Below are 20,676 nucleotides of genomic sequence, written 5' to 3' on the forward strand. Positions count from 1 at the left end.
GCTGGAAAACAGTTAATCGAGTTTTGTTCACACCAACACCACCGACAAATAAAAAGTTTATACAGAAAAGGAACAGAATAGTAGGAGGGAAAGACGAGCATGCTGCATGGACCCAATATGTGCCACGTACACCAATACACACACATATACACACACCTTCTCACGCCCATTCACACACACACACACACACACACACACACACATACCAACTCAAACACACAGATACAAAAGTTATTTAGCTTTAGCTGCTGACAAAAAAAAAACCCAAAAGCCCAAGCCGCCTGCCAAATCGAATTACTCGAACTGCCAATGATCCCATCTCTCTCTCCATGGCCTCCCGAACCCCTTGGTCCTTAGTCCTTAGTCCTGTCCCCACCTATCCCGCATTCCCATCCCCATCGATTCCTGTGAGTAGTCTGTCAGAAAGGAAAAGTTTCTGTTACACACGCACCAACTTTAGTTCCACCTCTCGGTCGACGGTTTATGTCTGTCTAACTTCCACCGCCACCGCCACCGCCACCTCCACCGCCACCCCCACCCACAGGCACCTGAGTTTCTCGATCGCACTTGTGCAATAATTATATCTATATAAGCACACAAACACACACACCTCTAGCACTAACACTACCAAAGCTACAGCTACAGCAACAACAAGAACAGCTCAGCTGCTGCTTTAACTTCAAACAGCAAAAAAACCAATATCCAATCCAATGCGCTACTCCACTCCACGTTCCACGTTCCAAGTTCTAAGTGTTGTGCCATTTTTCGAGTACTTTTTTGGTTTGATCGTTCTCTAGAATAATGCCTACTTACTCGTATACCCTGTATAAACATACCTACCGTACCGTACTACCCATATATCTATATATTTGCCCAATTTTGAATCTCTCTATATCTCCCCATATACCTACCTCATATACGTATACTATATATTTAAACAAATATCCATATCTATACCTTTACCTATACCTATACCTATATCTATATAATGCGTAATGCTGTATGATTTTGCAATTGCAAATAGTATGACAAAAAAAAAAAGCAAAAAAAAAACCAAAATAATACCAGCGCAAAATGAATATTAAGAACAAACGAGAGTTTTACTTTACATTTCTTATATATTTGTATTTTCATTTTATTTATATCGTTCGTTCGTTAACATCGCTCGCTTCCATCCAAACAAACAAAATACCAAATTCAAAAATAAAAAAATACAACAACCAACTCCACCAAATTCTCAATTCAAATCAAATCAAATATAAATCAAAAACAACAAAAATTAAAAAAAAAAAACAAAAAATTGCCCAATAACGAACCAAAATATTGCACAAAAATCTCACAACAAAATACCAAATATCAACGATAACAATCGATAACAACAACGAAATGCAACCCCAAAACGACCGAAACTAAAATATATTTTGTATATATGCATTCAACTTGTATCGTTTATCGTTTGACATACGATAACTGCAATCGATCGAATTCGAAATTGATATTGATATTGAAACCGAAACTGAAAATTGAAATTGAAACTGAAAATTGATTTTGAAACTGAATTCATGAAATACAGACCCGTCGGCGTTTGGGGCAAGATTGTGGGATCACTGTGTGCCATTGCTGGTGTGCTGACAATCGCACTGCCGGTGCCGGTTATCGTCAGTAATTTCAATTACTTCTATCACCGCGAAACGGACCAGGAGGAGATGCAGAGCCAGAACTTTAATCATGTCACTAGTTGTCCATATTTGCCAGGTACACTAGGTAAGTTCACCCCTCTGTGTGTGCACTCTCTCTGTGTGTGTCTCTCTGTTGTACTCGTAGCCTTGGGCTCGTGCCCATGGCCGTGCTCGTACTCGTTACTCGCTAATCGTTTGCGCATATACCACATGTCCGAAGGGATAACCCACCCCGCCCCCAACCCTCCCCACCAACAACCTACCAACCAACCACAACCCCACATACTACTCAAGTAGAGCAACCAACAAACAACAAAAAGAATGTGTAGAAAGAAACAAGAATTAGAAGCCCCGTGCCGAATAAAAATAGAAACATTTACGAAGAAAGAAACGAATTGTGGGTGGCAGCCCTGCCCTGCCCCTGCCCTGCCGCTTAGGCGCCAGCGATGGCCGGACAGGCTGCCGACTGTCGGCTGCCGGCTGCGTTTGCGACCCAGTGCCCAGTGCCCAGTGCTCAGTGAACGCAGGCGGCAACCCTGTCCATGGCAGAGGCAGCGGCTGAGGCAACCCTACAACCAACGTGTGCACGTACTGTGTGTTTTGTGTGTAAGGCAAGAACTACAACAAAAAACATTATTGTAATTGATGCATTACAACTGTATGTGTGATCTCCTCTTTCTCTCTTCTCTCTCTCTTCTTTTTGTTTCTCTCTTTATTCCGTCCAACAATTGTATGGAAAATTTGAATATCGAAACGTGATCTCCAAACAAATCCAAATCCAAACCAAACCATACCATACCATGCCATACCGATCCGAAACTTCCCGAACTGCTCCGTTCCGCTCCCGAATGCCGTGATCTCTTCTCCCATTATCCCGCCATCCCACCATCCCACCAACCTACTCACCACGCCTGCAAACGAAACCAATCACCACAACTCACGACACCCTCCTTCTCCCACAAACACACAAACACACACACACACACACACCACACACACAACCTTGTATGCCACCGCGTGCCGAAAACTGCGTGACAACACACTAAACAATTGACTACAAACTACCAAGTAGGTCAACACATGAAGAAATCGTCGTTGTCCGAGTCCTCATCGGATATGATGGATTTGGATGATGGTGTCGAGTCGACGCCGGGATTAACTGACACACATCCTGGACGTAGTGCAGCTCAGTTTATGGGTGACCAGCAGCAGCAGCAACAGCAGCAGCCAGCATCATCGACTTCGATGTCGATGTCGCTCGATAAGCAGCTCCAGCATCCCCTGCAGCAGCACCCACTGCAGCACCCACTACAGCAGCAGCCGTACCAGCCGCAGCCGCAGCAGCAGCAGCAGCATCAGCATCAGCAGAACGGCTTCAAGCAGCAGTGCACAATAAGCACGAGCGCGGCGGCAACAACGAGTAGCGCCAGCGCCAGCGGCAGTGGCAGCGGCGCCACCACCCTCACCATGAGGCACAATAATGCCCTGGCCGTTAGTATCGAGACCGATGTTTGACTACTGGGTAAGTGTTGGTTAACTCGCTTTCGCACACTCCTCTCACTCTCTATCTGTCTCCCTCCCTCGCTCGCTCGATCGCTGCCCCTCTCTCTCTCTCACACTCATCCCAGCTCCATTCCCCTGTTCCCGGCCCCATCACTATCTCCCACCTTCCATCTCCCTCACTGCCTCTCTCTCTTACTCTCCAGAGAGAGAGACTAAGAAGAGCCCCCAACTAAATCACTTCCACTTCACCTTCCTTGTGCACCTCTAAACAGTAGAACCTAACTAAGATAAAGTGTTGCAAAACGCCAAAAACAAATTCCAAAAAGGATTGTGCGCACTGCCACAGATGCCAGAGACAAGAGACTAGATACTGGCGATTCCCCACAGTGGCAGTGCGGACAACCAATCAATTGAATTGAACTGAATTGAATTCCGATTTGATTAGAACATAACTTTTTCTCTCTTTTCTCTCCACGTGGCGCGCCCTCCCACCTACGCGATACATACTCGTATGTCTATATTTTTACCTATTTAAATCTATCAATACCTTTGACTATGTATGTATGCCTCGTATGATCTGTGTGTATTTTTTACGTATGGGAACCCAAAATTGTATATTGTATACATATGTACCTATGTCTGATCTGATCTTATCTGATTTGATCTGATCAGTGCGAAAGACGATTAGTGGTATAAAATTGGCCTTGACAAGAGTTACGTTGGATGCCAGAAACGACTACAAAGAAAGCTGTTTGTATTTAATTTAAGTAGAACAAATAACAAAACAAATTTAATCTATGGCTAAATTAATCTAAATCCTAATTTACATTTAAATTACATTTAATTAAATTCTAAACTTAAACTTAAACGTGAACAACACAAAAGCAAGAGCATACCCCAAACCAAACAAACCCAAAAAAAGGAAATCAAGTAAAAATCATCTCGATCAAGGAGAGTGAAACAGTCGAGGGACCCTATATGTACATATTATGGCATACTTACGTACATATAACCCAGGCATTGTCTAACTAAAACTATAAAAACCACAAAGATAAAAGTAAAAGAGAGCATAAACATCGAACGAGCTGGCGGCAGCAGATGAGAAGGCCAACATAAACTAAATCAAAGATTTTTCATCTAATTCATTGAATAACAGAACTAGCCCTGCATAATCCGACCTCAGAACTGTAAATAAGTCAATAAATCATTACAAATATTAACACACAAACTAAAAACTAAAAACCTAAAAGCTGATCAAAGAAGAGCACAGAACAGATCGAAGCGCAGCACGGAAAAAGCAGAACTACTGCTTTTCGGGGAACACTTGAAGACAAGCAGTCCGTATAGTATAGGGGGAAGCAGCTAAAATAGAATGAAAGCAGTACAGTGTACAGCTAGAAGCAACAAATTCAAGCCAACACAGTCTGTCCAAACCGAAAGCAGTTCGCAGTTCCGATAGAAGGAAAGCAGTCCAGCTAGAATGCAAGCAGTCTCTCCAAGCCGGAAGTGACAGGCATACAAATCACACAAACACAGTCCACTTGCATACACGCCCACACACACACCAACACTGAACTAAAAGTATAGAAAAACTGCCGTAATATTTAACAAACCCAATGTGTATAGTGATTAATCAAAACAAAAGGGAGAAGCATACCAAATGCAAACGAGATTCGATGCAATATCTGCTTTTAAATGTGACAGGAAATATATAGCCTACAAATAGATAACTAACCAACTAACTGAAGTAACTAATCGATAAGCCTAACCACAGCATATACGTGCATTTATATATGTGTATGTGTACCACTAAGACAACAAACACTAAAGACCCTCGGTCCTAGTTGGGATCATCAATCCATCGATTTAGTTGCGAGGATTTTGTTTTTTGACTAAAGCTTCAGGGAAATCTCTAGCCCTCCAATGGCCACCCACACCCACCCATTCGCCCACTAACCAAACCAAACCTAAACTAAACTAACCTACTGAACCCATATCAGCTGACGAACAGAACCTGCGATTCTTCTGCTTCGATCCCCCCGAATTAAATCGAAATAAAAAGTACAAATATTCAACTAAACCAAAAACAAATGAAATTATCATAAATAATACAATATGATTGCTGCAGAGCAAGAGCAATTTTTGTTGTTGTTGTTTGGTGGACGGAAAAACGACTGTAATTAAACTACAAAAACAAAACAAAAACAGCATTAATAACTAAGCATTAATCCAAATCCACATCCAACGGATATCCAAGTCACAGATCAGCTCAACCGCAATAACAAACAAAACATAATGAGAGTAATGGAAAACAAAACAGAAAACGCTCTTATGATTTTATAATAAAACCATATTATATATTTAGAGGCCCAAATGACCGACCATGTTCAGATGAAAAGAGATATAAATTTAGAAAACAAAACCAAAAAAAGCCACAAAAAAAACAAAAAAAAAAGGAGAGAAAAATGTTAACTAATTAAAGATGAGCTACTCCCGAGAACCTGCCTGGGACAAGCTCCATCAACTTCTTCAACTGGATTGCATAGGCTGCAAGGACCTCCCACACCTTACACACCAACGTTCCCACAACACACACCTACACCTTACACACACACATACATACACAAACATACACATAGACAGAAAAAACGAGAATAAAAAAATATATAGAGAATTAAAATCGTTGACTGAAACTACGCAAATTCCAATTTTGCATAAAATGTATAAATAATGAAAAAATGAAAAAAAGAAAAAAATTTATATATACATATATATGAGTGTGTGTTAGTAGATACATATACATACATATATAAAAACTGTATATAAAAAGGAACCAGCCGTTGTATATGAAGAAAAAAAAAAAAAAGAAGAAAACCCAAACAAAAAAAAACGAGTAAATTTTAAAAGCTTCGAAAACCGTCCACGCACACATACAACAATTACATTTACATACACACAAAGATCAGAAAGGGGGGAATGGATATTAGCGGGGAGAGGGTTGAGGGAAATGCAACTAAAGGAACACTAGCTCTGTAGCTAATCCCACACCCCCTCCGTCGATCCCACTGCCAGCCACTGCCCTCTCCATCTCCCATCTCCCATCCGATTCCATCCGATCCCATCCCTTCGCCAATCCAACCCTGGATCCCCGATCCCCAGTTAATTGCAATACAGAAGAAGAGGCTAACCGAACAATAACACTTTTCCAAGCGCCGCAGAGGGCCCCGGCCAAGCGAGCAGGGGCGATCGAACTCTGTGTACAAATGAAAGGCCATCACTCGGCTGCAAGCAAAGCTTCAGTCCGAGTCCGAGTCCGAGTCCGTGTTCGAGTTCGAGTTCAAGTCCGTGGTCTACCCTACCCGTGGTTCCCCTTAGTAGTAGGGTCTGCCTATAACTGCTGTAAATACTCTCCAAGCAAAGCGGAAGAAAGGAACATAAATCATCAATGAACGATCCTGCAAATGCTTTTTTGTACAAAACAAAATCTTAACAACTACTCTATAATTATAAACGATAAATAAGTAATAATAAAACAAAGAAAAACAATGAGAAAAAAGCTAAGAAAACGAAACTATGAATCCGAAAGCAACACACATGCAAATGTCATTTAGTTGTTCTGTACTTAGCCATACCAGAGTCCTTGTATCTGTAGGAAATAGGAAGGCATGTTGAGGAATGAGAATAAGAGAAACGCAAACACCAAAAGGAGAATAAGGAGGAGAGTAGAGGGTGAAGGGGAGAAGATGGGAGCAACAGGGGAAATATGGATAAAACGAAACAGATCCGCTTAACTAAGTTTAGACTATGATTTAGGGGGGGCAGAGGAGAGAATTTTAGCGTAATAGATACAAGATACCAGATACAAAATACAAAATACCACATAGCAGATACAAAGGGCCGAATGTAAAGTAAGGTTGTTTTTTTTCCTAGCCTTAATCTAGACAATTGAATAAATTTAGCGAACGTATGATAATTGTAAATGAGCCCAAGGATTTCCAATGTACAGCAGGACATAGAATTCGCGTTTAGTTTTATTCTTATGATTATGATTCTGATTATACGTTCATACTCGTAATGTTCTTTTCCTACATCTTAAGACTTTGATTTAATCACAAAACTGAGCCACTAAAATTACCTTAAACACACACAAAACAAGCAAAAAAGTAAAAAACAAAACAAAACAAAAAAAAAATACATAAATAAAGCAAAGAAAACAGAAAAACAAATTGTGTTAATATTTACCTATGAACGCTTAAAACAAACCCAACAACAAAGCAAAGAAAAAACCAAACAAAAACAAAAACAAAAACAAACAAACAAAATTTTGGAATAAATGTGTTCAACAAAAGAAATGTTATTATATGTTTAAATAAATTACAATTAAAATTAATTCGAGATGGACAAACATTTAATGTAATTAAATTGAGTACACGAGAAAGATTCTAAACAATTTCAAATTGTATATATAGAAGCATACACATAGCACATAGCCTAACACATAGATACATACATACACTCGTGTGCTGCAATCGAGTCACGAGATAGCTTACACCACAAGAACCCTAGAATACACTCGTACCCAAGAAATTCCAGACACGTTTGTATATGATGCAGCATACTCAAGGCGAGGAGCACCCCAAAGAAACCCCAAAAACAGGCAACACAAAAAGCAATCTGATCCGAGCCGATTCCATCCGAGCTGATCTGATCCGAACCCTTCTGATCATCGTCCCTACCAAAGAACTAAAGAAGCGAAACCGATATTAAAGCAAGAGATTCACTAGAGTTCTTGATGTAAATACGTGTAATCCTAGCTATCATGAGTACTGTACAATACATTTCGTTTGCCAGCATTCCGTACCCGTATCCGTACCCATATCCGTACCTGTACCCGTACCCGTACCCGTACCCGTACCCGTACCATATCATTCTATTCATTTTTCAATTATATTTTGGAGTAGTTTTGTAGCTAGCCCAACCAAAGTGGAATCAGAAATCGTAACTGTAACTTTTTCAATCTTGATTAGCTTGAAAGAAATGGCTGTAATGTATTCTTAGTTCTGTAATTCAGTAACTGTATGGCCAGAAGTACTCAACTTTAGTCTCGTCTTTGGCATATCACCCACCACAGCAGGCAGCAGCAGCAGCACCAGCAGTTGAGGTACTCAATCAATCAGTATATCAACAAATAATCGATCAATTCTAATTAGAAACAGTCACAGACACAGGCACACACACACACACACACACACACACACACACACAGACAGACACAGACACGTACTCGTACATTTATTTAGAGCTGAAGGCGCATCTCATTCGTTTTTCGTATTAGTTTCGTATGCTTGAACTATGTTCTACTCTTCACTCAACTGAACTCAACTCAACGCTATCGATCTTTACTGTACTCAACGCAACTCTAACCTTTCCTACGCTAACCTAAACCAAGCAAACAAGCGTAAAGATACCACTAAAGATACTCGAATAAACGAAGAACTCTCCAGGAGAAGAAGCAGACATATCGTTGTAAAGCAAAAACTAAATTATAATCGTAATAAACAAGCTCAGACACATGAGAATAACTCGAAGAATGAATCGAATAATTAACACGCAATTGTTTTCAAGCGAAACAAAAATAAGCAAAAAAGCAACAAAGCAAACAACAAAAACTTCTCCTAAATTTAAACCAGAAACAATCCTTTCAAGTTTTCCATTAAATTTAATTGCTAAAACTAAACGACAAACTCTTAACACGTATACTTAAAACGAAAAAACGAACCTTAAAAGTACGAAAGAAACAAAAACAAAACAAAACAAAGCAAAAAGAAATAAAAAACGAAAGAAAAAACAATACCTATATACCATATGCTATATGCTATACATGTACGAGTAAATCAAAACATAAAACCAAAACAAAATCTATAAACTAATGAAAAACTGAAAAACTATCTGTCAAACTCTTCTCAATGCTTCAAGAACATACAAAAACCAACACAAAATTTCTATTAAGGACAAAGACTGCAAATAGAGATTAAACAAAAATTGAATAAAAAAAAAGAAAAGAAAAAAAATATATACATAATTATATATATATATAAAAAATATATTGAAATATTTGTAACACTTCTTTGTTGATTGATTTCCAATTCTGATTTGGCCTTGATTCAAACAACCAAGAAATATGTTTAAGTTTAGTTAGAAGTTCCCAAACCCAAGCCCACACCCACAGCCGGACCGAACCGTACAGAATTTGGAGATCAGAACCCCAGACCGGACCCAGACATACATACACCCACACATACATGCACACACACGTACATATAAGCCCATAGACCAACCAGGAACCCAACGAACAGAGCATCGGCGATAGCATGAATAACACATGAACGATAACGATAATTGAGAAACAATAACAAACAAACAAGCAGAGAACCAACAGAAAAACCAGAACAATACGAATCAAAGCAAAATAAAAGATACCAGATAACACGAGTAATCCACATATAGCAAAATAACTTAGTATTACGCCCAATGAGATATGACAAAAACCAAAAAATAAAACCCACTCACAAAATAAAACAAAAGCAAAACCAAAGAAAAAAAAACAAAAAAACCACAAAAAAAGGAAATGTTGTTAAGATTAAAATGAAATGTTTTATAATCGTTATTCAATAAAAATAAAAAAAATAATTTACCAAAAAAATCATCCATCAACCGAACAAATACATCCAAAGACGAATGCTAGCCCGAAAATTAACTTGTTCGAGCAGTATGTAGATGTAATTAGTCCTCTCCAGCCCTAAATACGTATATATATAGGGGGGGGCTTCTAGCCACCCCCCTTCCACCCCCGTTCATCCCCTAGCCCAGTTTCCCTTTCCACCCATCCACCAATACCCTCTAGCCTAGCTTGTGTTTTGTATCTAAGTACTCGTATGTTTTGGGTAGATCTTTGCAGAGGGAGTGGCAAGTATCTAGCCATAGAATCATTATCATAACCATAAGTCTAGAATCTAGTTTAATACTCGTAGACCTAAGAGCCCACCAGGTCTTCCCCCCTCTTCCCGAACCCCCTCCCACTTACACAACCACATTCAATATCTATATCTATATATATATCTCGTATAACCATCATATAAAGAGCACATTCTCTTACGGATTCTCTTTCTAAGCGTAGTCTTAGCTCTATTGCCTTACCCCTCTCTCTATCAAACACATACACCCAGACACACACACACACACACACACACACACACACACACACCGACACTATCGCCGTCTTACACATGAGAAGGCGAAAAAAAACGAAACAGAAACTATAAAAAAGATATTGAAATTTTATTGAAAATCTTGGAAAGTTGAAGTCCGAACAGGTCAAGCCCAGGTCCAGGCCCAGGCAAGCCAGGCGGTGCTGAACCCAGCGAACGGTGAGTGTGAATACCCCTCGAGTCCAGCCCCGCCCCGCCCCGAACCGACCCGCCCCACTCCGCCCCGCCTCTCTCCACGGTTACCACCCGATTTTATCTCCTAATTTCTCTGTCTCTCTCTCTAAATCTATATATCTCGTATCTGTCCCTATGTATCTTCTGCCCTCTCTGCATAGAGGGGGGAGTCTCAGTTTTATTTTGAATATATGTATCTCTGTCTGAAACTCTCTTTTGATTTGACTTTGGTACTATTCGTATTCGTTTTTTGTATGCCTCCATTTTGCCTATCCATTTTGGTTTTGCCTATCTATATCTACTATCCCCGGATATACGTATGCTTAGCGCACAACTACTCGTATATCTGTACTGATCTATGACTATATATATATATATGTATATGTACTCGTATATGATATGTGATAATATAATAATTGTTTATGGAATATTTTGTAAACTTTTGCTTACATTCTCCCCCTCTAAATGTAAAAAAACCAAATGTAAGAAACGCTTCAGCGCTCAGTCTGCTCAGCCTGCACCTGCCGACGCTCCTGCGCTCCTGTTCCCGTTACAGCTACCAGCAATCGCTATCGTTATCGTTATCGTTATCGTTACGCTATTGCTATCGCTATCGCCATTAGTGCTATCGCAACCAGCAATGCCCAGCAGCAGCAGAAACAGCAACTGCAACATCAACATCAGCAAGTGCAACTGCAAGTGCAGCTGCAACTGCAACTGCAACGACAGCAGCATCAGCATCAGCAGTATCAGCAACAGCAACAACCAGAACAAGAACAAGAACAAATCAAGAACAAGAAAATATAACATCAAGAAAACAGCAACTATCAAAAGAACAAGAACAACCCGCAGCATTTGGCAGCTCTCGATAGCTCCGGCTCAGGCTGTACGGCTCCTGCTTCTGCTCCTAAGTCCCGTTTCCCTGTGCTTCCCGATTCCGGTGCATGTGCATTCTGTTGCTATATCCAATCGACGTCGATATCCAAACCACGATTGAGATTGAGATTGCGACCGAACCAGAATCAGATCAATATATATATATATATATATCTACACACATATATATAAATTGAAGCGCAATCAACCAGCAAAGCAAAGCAAATTAACGCAAATCAAACGCAAATTAAAGTAAATCAAAGCTAAATCCAGCATAAGAAAAGCAAAGACAAAAACCTAACCTACTCGTAAACCAAAAGCAAAGAAAAACATAAGCAAAAGCAAAAACACAAGGGCGCACGCTTAGCACATTTGCATATATACAACTTACTACTTGCTACTCCTGTATCTCCAATATCACAACCCCTCCACCATCCCCACCCACAAGACCACCCCCACACACCATACACCGCCGCCACCCAGAGAATACACACAAACACCCACACACACACAGAACAGACACAGGAATGCACACACCAAACACCACACTCCACACACCACAAACCACACACCACACACCACACACCAACCAACCAACCAACCAACCAAGCGAAAGTTGAATCGAAACTTTTTTGGCTTTTCTAATCACTTTGAACACGTAACGTTTTTTTCTCTCGCTTTGATTTTGATTTGGTTCCTTAACTCGAACACTCGAATGAGCATAATATCAGCTACCCGTACTCTTTGCCTACTTACGATCGCTTAACTATACCTATATCTCTACCTATATATAACACACATTATTACGCACACGGACACACTCAGATGTATTCCGAAGGGCCTCAGAAAACGTCGCCTCTGTTGTGCAGCCTCTCTATCTGTCATCTCCCATCATTATCTTCGCACCTCACTCACACACAAGACAGTCATGACCCACAGTGTTAAGAAACCAGAAACCAGAAACCAGACAACAGACAACAGATTCATACATCAAGTACAGTCAGTACAAACAGTCAGTCAGTCGTCAGTCAATCAGTCAGTCAGCACACCAACCCAATACAGAGAAGACTTGAACATCATCCAAGAAGCGGAGGAAGAGCAAGCTGAAAAATGCCATGATGAAGCTCTAGAGAAGAATATGAAGGCACAGGCGGCATCTAGGACCAACTTTCTCCCGCTCCAGCTCCAGCTCTAGCTATCTGTCTCTCTGTCTGACCTCTATCGCTCGCTTGCTCCCACTCTCACTGTGTATGTGCGTGCCAAAAGCAGTCAACGGAGCCCGAGCCTGCCACTGCTACTGCCACTGTCACGGCTACCACTACGGTGCACCTGTACGGTGGGTGGTTCCCTGTGGTTCGATTCGACTCTGATTGACTTGCTTTGGTCTTTCCACACATCCCTCTACTATGTATATTCATTTTGTGTCAAGTTTAACAGCGACGACGCCAAACGCCGGCACATTTTGTTTATTCCATTTGGCAATAAGTACGCTTCGGTTTTTTGTTAGCCAAGCCAGCCCAGCTATATCTATATCTAACTATCTCTATTTATATATATTTACTTATTAGTGTGTTTATCCCTGATTTCCTTACTCATACTTTGACATTCTTGTTTTTGTGTGTCTTTGTTTCGAGTAAAGTTTGTTATTTTTTTCCCTATTTGGTTTTTGATTTTGTTTCCGTTTCTCTGTTTGCTCCAGCCATCAGGAGGAGCAAGATCACCGAACGATTTGCTTTCAATGTTTGCATACGAATACTAATACCAAAACCAATGCCAGTACCAATACCAATACCTATACCTATACAAATACCAATACCTATACCTATACAAATATCCATACTAATACGAACTAGCTAACGATACTAATACCACCCGATCCCCGTTGCCTATGTACTCGATGCCCCTGTTGAGCTTTTCGTTTTGATTTTTTGCCTTGAGTTCCATTGAGTTCCATTGTATGTATACCCAAATATGCCTATATCCACGCTCCACTTATCGATCTTATCTCTATTATCTAACCCGCTCCGTTTTTGTAACCCATCTCTCTGTTGTGACATGTTTTTGAGTTGACTTCAGTTGGGTCCGGGCCGGAAAAGGACCCGGACCAAGGCCAAGGCCAACGCCACCACCACTACCACCACCACGGCAGTGGCGGTGGCTATCTAGAATAGTATATCGAATATATCAAAACTTAAAACTTGTTTCTATTTGTTTGTTTTTTTTTTACCACCTGATTTACATACTGCGTTCTTCTTCTACGTTCTTCTTCATACCAAAACCAAAAACCAAACCAAACAAACAAAAATACCAAAAACGAAAAAAAAAATATATAAAAAATAAACTAAAAAATATATATATATCGATATATACCGAAAAAATATATATACACCACAAATTCAACGATTTGAATTTGGATTTTCGAAATGAATTTGCATATTTAAAACCGGATGAAAACGGGTTAAATATACAAACGAACAAAACCCCACCAATTGAAAATTGACAAACATGAATCGAACCCATGAATATTGCCATTGAAAAAATGAAAATCGAATGCAAATCGATAAATGCATTTAGGCCCGTCGGCTTCTGGGGCAAAATTGTCGGCTCTTTGTGCGTGATCGCTGGTGTGCTGACAATCGCACTGCCGGTACCGGTTATCGTCAGTAATTTCAATTACTTCTATCACCGCGAAACGGATCAGGAGGAGATGCAGAGCCAAAATTTCAACCACGTTACAAGTTGTTCATATTTACCTGGTGCACTAGGTACATACTACTTACTACTATAACTGCTATTTACTATATTTACCGCATAAGAATGTTCTTAGTCTAAGCTTCTCCCACACCCGACTACCGTCTACCCCCCGAATCCCGTCCCCAACTGCCTGAGTGTCTCTCTTCTAATCGATTGCTCTTTGTGTATTCCCTTCAACATACACACAATCCCACTGAATGCCCCCACTGAATAGGTCAACATTTGAAGAAATCCTCACTCTCCGAGTCGTCATCGGACATCATGGATTTGGATGATGGCATTGATGCAACCACGCCAGGTCTGACTGATCATACGGGTCGCCACATGGTGCCCTTTCTGAGGACGCAGCAATCCTTCGAGAAGCAGCAGCTCCAGCTGCAGCTCCAGCTCCAGCAGCAGCAAGCGCAGCAGGGACAGCAGCAGATGGGCCAGAATGGCCTGAGGAGCACAAATAGTTTACAGTTAAGGCATAATAACGCGATGGCTGTCAGTATTGAGACCGACGTCTGACTACTAGGTGAGTGCTGGGCGAGCCACAGAGCTGTTGCTGGGATGGGAAATGCATGGGTGCAGAGTTTTACAAACGAGTTACTAATCCAGTCACGTATGTACATACATTTTAAGCAGTTCCACCTTGGTTAAATATACCTACTATTATCTACTATCACCAGTCTACTAATAATCGTTTTGACTGTCCGTAGGGACCTTAAGTAAATTTCATAGGCACAAATACCTAGATACCTACTTCCCCTCACTGGCTGCAAGTACGGGTACTGCAATGGGTCGGTCAAGGTATTTGGGATGACTCTCTATGGAATTACTATCTATATTTCTTCGAGTGTATATGTATTTCCAACGTTCTTATGTTGCAGTCAAACAAATGGAAAATGGACGAAATTTGCGCAGTGAAATGCTACGTTGGATGCCAGAAACGTCATCAAAAGCAGTCTAATTTAGAATTTTATTAATAAATACAATTAAAATAATAATAAATAATAATAATAATACTTAGTAAGCAGCGTAGTTGTAAATTAAACAGCAAATGTAAAACACAGCCACACACAGATACAGACATACACACACACACACACACACACACATACAGACACACTCAGTGCCAGTTCACTCAGCTTGAATTAGAGTATTCGTATTCGTAGACACCAAAGAGCCAAACTTGGACTGGCTTTCAAGAAGGATTTCCTTTTTTTTAATTTATTTCTCTTCTCTTAATCTCACTGACACACCACACACACGACACACACACACACACACAACACAGAAACATACACACTCGAAGAAGATAAAGAAAAACTCTACTTGATACCTATGTTCAAATTTAGCAACTAAAACTAACAATCGTTATAGTAAACAACAAGAACAACAACAAAACAGATACAAACAAAAAAAAACAAAACCAAAAAAAAAAAAACTAAAAAACTAAATCAAATTATCTTAGTAGACTAATCTAATTGGAGTTTCTTCCTTTCTTTAGAAGCTAGCAAAACAAAACAAAACCAAACCAAACGAAAACATCCAGACAAAAACAACAAACAAACAAACAAACAACAAGAAACAAACATACAATATCTGCTAATTTTATTTTCAACTTTAAATTATGCTCTATTAATTAAATATTAGTCAAATATTAGTAAAATGAAACTAAACCAAAAACTAAGGAAAAAAAAAACAAAACCAAATACAACAGAAACCAAAACTAAGGCAAAAAGCGTAGCAAAAACGAGGAGTGATAGCGGATGCGGATGCGGAAATGAACAGCGGCTAGTCGCTGTTAAAGCAGTGCTCCTAACCTGCCCTCCAACCTGCAGTCCCCAAGCAGTTGAGCTAACGCTTGGCAGCAGTTACTGCACTGCTTGGCGGATGCTTAGTGAAGAACATGCATATAAAATAGTTAGAAAAATAGACAATTGCTATCTGATTCAAGCTTGTCCGATTGTTGGGAGAACACAATTGTAGGCTTTCAAACCTTGTCCGATCACTGATCAATCTTATAATAGTCTTATTCTATTCCGAATAACGTTGATTCGCTGTACTAAATCATTCAATTGAATCCAACAACACGAACAAATGGCATTCGCCGCTGAGTACTTAAGAAATCATTAAATCTCACAAAACTGACATCTATGTAACATAGATGTTTCAAAATGTTTAGAGTTACTAAGGGTCTTGGTTGATAGATACATATATACAGATTGAAAGAGATCAAAACCATGGGAAACTATATTTGTACTGCCTTGAGACATCAAATCAGCTGTTGTATTTCCACTGATCGACTAGTTGGCAGTCAGCTGATGCCGCTCGCTAACATCAAATGAAAAATCTTAGTGGAAGAGAAGCATATTCACTCGTGAAGGTCGTGAAGTCTGCTGGTTAAGGTGCTGCTAAAGTCCTGCGTTCACTGGAAAGAGACAAACACACACACACATATAGACGACACAATGAACACAACAAACACACACACACACATGATATTGCTAAAAACATCAAAACTGCCGTTAAGTTTAAATAATGAGTAATACAAAGATCATATATAAATAAATATATATTAAATATATACATACATTTACATATATAATTAAATATACATAAACTAAACTAAACTGCTATTTTGTAAATAAGTAAGTCAGAGCTGAAGCTGAACAAATAGACATAGACATAAAGTATATACATACATATATATATTAATTAATTAAACAACCAAAAAGAGAACCCAAAAACCAAAAAAAACCAACCAAAATCATAGCTAACTAAAACAAGGGGATACAAGACGAACCTAAAACCAAAAAATGGAAAAAAGAAAGCTGCTAACGATACAAAAACAATAATTAAACTTAGCAATTACAGACAACCGACAACAAGAACAGCAAAAACACAGAAAACAGAAAACGCCACAGTACCGAAAAACAATAAGTAACAAACCAAACAAAACAGAGAACCGAGCTGATCTTCCTATTTGGAAAGCAGAACAAAATTACATACACAAATCGAACCCCAAAGCGAAAATTACATTTATATCAGACAGACCGTTAGGAAAGCCCGGGCACAAAAAGCGATGCCAGCCATGATCTCTCATCGGAGGCCTTCTGCTTTCGTCTAGTTTAGTTTAAGTTAGTCTTCCTCCATTACAGCGATGACCTCCAGGCAGAGTGAAGTGTTAGTAGTAGAAGTTTGTACTGTATTTTCAAGGGAACACCGACCCGATACCGATACATAGTACCTGATGGTAACAAACGCTGAAACGGAAATATGGTCATCGCTGATCTACTCGTATTATATGTATTTCATTGGGGAACACTCACCTACCAGTTCCGTCAGAGTTGTCAGCTTGTAGTGCTTAGGTACGTGTCTTTCCTATGTCCCTCACACGCACGCACAACAACGCAAGCCCACACAAACACACTCCACTCTACACCACACCACACTACAACACCAACACCAACACCAGAACACAAGGAAACACATATGCAGAGGCATTATAGGATCTAATAACGAACACACATTCATACTCGTTGGTGTATCAAAGACGATTACACGCTTTGAGTCGAACACTTGATTTTCTGTCTTCCTAATTTTTGTGATTTGATCCAATCAAAATCTTCTCATTTGAAAACGTTCAATCTAGCGACTTCAACTTTTGTCAAGCTTAAAAAACAAAACCAAACAAAACGAAAAGAAAAGAAAGAAATTGCATGCGCAGTCGATAACTACCAGAATATTTGTAGATGAATTATCGAGTATATCGCACTGCTTCCACTGATTAGGAGAGCTTCTGCAGTGCAGTGCGGCGGAGTTTCTGCATGCAAATCGATCAATGCCATATCTAAATTTCTCTATACCTAGAATCCTACCTACAAAGCTTTGCTTCTACTGCTCTTGCTAACCGAAACGAAACGAAACCAAACAAAACAAAATATTACAAAAAAAAGAGAACAATTAAAATAAAAAATTGCACAAGTTCAGGAGCCACGAATGACTTTGGACCACAGAAGAAACATCTCACAAAACAAAACAAAAAAACGAAAAATAATAGAATGAGAAAGATAAGGGGAAGGGGAAAGGGAAATTGAAGGGAAAGGGGAAGGGGAAGGGAGGAGAAGGAATACCAAACAGAGAACTAACCTACAGCATGCATATATACATACATACATATATGATATTTATATATATACAGACATATATATACACATATATATAAATGTGTTTTTGTTAGATATGCGACTGAATAAAAGTTTTTATTGATTTGCTGCTTGATGTAATTAAGAAGAATTTAAACCGAAACCTAAACCTAAACCTAAATTAAACGATAATATTTATACCAAAGAAAATCTGTAAATATGTAAAAATGTAAAACGCAAAAACGGAAACCCCAAAAAAAGAAGCGAAGCGGAGAGAAAATAACGTAAAATAGATCGAATCAATTTACAGCTTTGAAAACCGTCCACACGCACACAGCAAACGAAAGCGGATGTAAAAGAGATAGCGAATAGTGCGAGCATACAAGACAAGGAGAGCAAGAATGAGAGGAGACAGTAAAGGGTAGAGAGAGAGAGAGAGAGAGTGAGAGGAAGGAAGGAGGAGAATCAACTAGAACCGATTGACATTCTAACGTATACTTGATTTGGCCTTAAGCGCAGTCCGACACACACCATACGCCCAAATACACAGGTACTTAGGTGCACAGATCGGAGCCACAGATATATGTACAATGTACATACATACATACATACATATGTATGCCGTTTGTAACAAAAGTTGAAGTATTACAGCCTCACATTTTACCAACATATATGTTCGTGCCTCATTAGCATTGTCATTGTCATAGTCACAGCCAGATGCATGTACGCAGATTCAGTTTGGTTTTAGTTTGTTCGATTCTGCGGTTCGGCCAGTCGATAGAGCCAACAAATGAGCAATAACAAAAGATAGAACACACATAAATACTCTTAACATTAACTATGATAACTACACAGTAATCTCTGCATAGAAATCCAAATGAATAATACTACCAATAAACGTATAAATAATAATGAATTAAACAAAATTAAACGTAATTAAACGTAAAAAAAAAAACATATCGTCTTAAAGTCATGCAAAACAAAAACAAACCAAAACCAAAACCAAATACAAATAAAATATTTTTTTTTTATAAGCGTAATTTACAAGCTAATTTTAAATATAAAAAACCACAAGAAATCGCTAAGGAAATAAAGCTTACTATTAAATCGAACGACGGAGAGAGATAGCCGATAGGCAGATGTTAGTTTTAGAGAAGATCAGATAATCGTACGAGCGAAATGAGTGCGAGAGCGAGAGCGAGAGAGAGGGAGAACCAGGCCAGGCTACAACTAAAAGTGATATAAACCAAAAACAAGTCATAAAACCACAAAAAAACATACAAAAAAATTACAAAAAAAATAACTTGCCAAAATAATTAAGTGTACAAGCAGAAGAAAAGATGAAGAGGCACAAAAGGGAAAGTAAAAGAACGAAAAGGAAAGGAGCAGAAAAGGAAAGACGAGAGGAAACTATGCGCTAATCAGAAACAGAAATAAGATCTTAGATCTTAGCAGGCAGCAGAAAGCAAAAGAAAATGGGATCCAAAACCAACAAGAATTTACTGCAACAGAATCCAGCTACTTTCCAGCCCCCTCCAGCTGGGCCCCGTCCGCTTACCCTTCTTCCATTGGGGCAGGTAGACAGGTAGTTCCCCTTGCCCCCGCTAAAGCCCCTGCCCACTGTCCCTCCCCCCTGCCCAGAGATTATGTTGTTGCTCGTTTCAAGATCTATGTATGTATGAAGAGGAATTGGGAGGAGGCATGAGAAGTGAGATGAAGCGTATAATAGTATGAATAAACACAAAGACTGGATTAAAAACAATATGAAAATAATTAAAATACATTTACACACACACACACACATTCATACATTCATGCATGGGCAGCACACATACACATACGAACACATACATAGATGAGTGTGTGTGTGTGTGTGTGTGTATGAGTGCAGGTCCCCAGGCATCGTGACATCCCATTCCATCCTCAACCTGCTTTGATCGAAGGCCAAGAAGTTCAGTCTCGTCTCCCATTCTCCATTCTCCATTCCCCATCCCCATTCGCGGCTTTGATTTCGATTCCATTTCGATACTACCTTTCCATTCAGTAAAGTGCAACAACTACCAGAAACCAGAGAATATTTAGCTCAAGCATGCGAAATACAACAATAAAAGTAAATGAAAAGTAAAAATAAAAATTATAATAAATATGCCTAGAAAATATAATTAATAAAAGGCACACTCACTCGGACACACACAGACACAGAGCAAAGTATTGGGCCCAGATATCCAGATGAGGTTCAGGCAATAGGCGGGCAATAGAAACGGAACAGAACGGAAAGAGGAAAGAGGA

General features: G+C 39.5%; 1 protein-coding gene across 15 annotated transcripts in view; it reads left to right on the forward strand.

Annotated features, from left to right (window-relative positions):
- Positions 1–20,141, forward strand: part of LOC108162264 (potassium voltage-gated channel protein Shaker) — a 147,057-nt gene extending 126,916 nt beyond the window's left edge. For 7 of the 15 annotated variants that reach the window (XM_017296952.2, XM_033397961.1, XM_033397955.1 and 4 more), the window contains 2 exons: positions 1,574–1,764; positions 2,749–9,869. In XM_017296952.2, coding sequence (XP_017152441.1) covers positions 1,574–1,764; positions 2,749–3,194 — 637 coding nt within the window. In that variant the 3' untranslated portion in view covers positions 3,195–9,869. Of the gene's footprint in view, positions 1–1,573; positions 1,765–2,748; positions 9,870–14,074; positions 14,266–14,468; positions 14,772–14,955 lie in introns of those variants that run through there. The other 8 variants (XM_017296961.2, XM_017296993.2, XM_033397909.1 and 5 more) reach the window with 4 other exon arrangements.
- The last annotated feature ends 535 nt before the right edge of the window (positions 20,142–20,676 follow it).

This window comes from Drosophila miranda, chromosome XL, assembly GCF_003369915.1.
Source record: "Drosophila miranda strain MSH22 chromosome XL, D.miranda_PacBio2.1, whole genome shotgun sequence".
In the NCBI taxonomy this organism is placed as follows: domain Eukaryota; kingdom Metazoa; phylum Arthropoda; class Insecta; order Diptera; family Drosophilidae; genus Drosophila; species Drosophila miranda.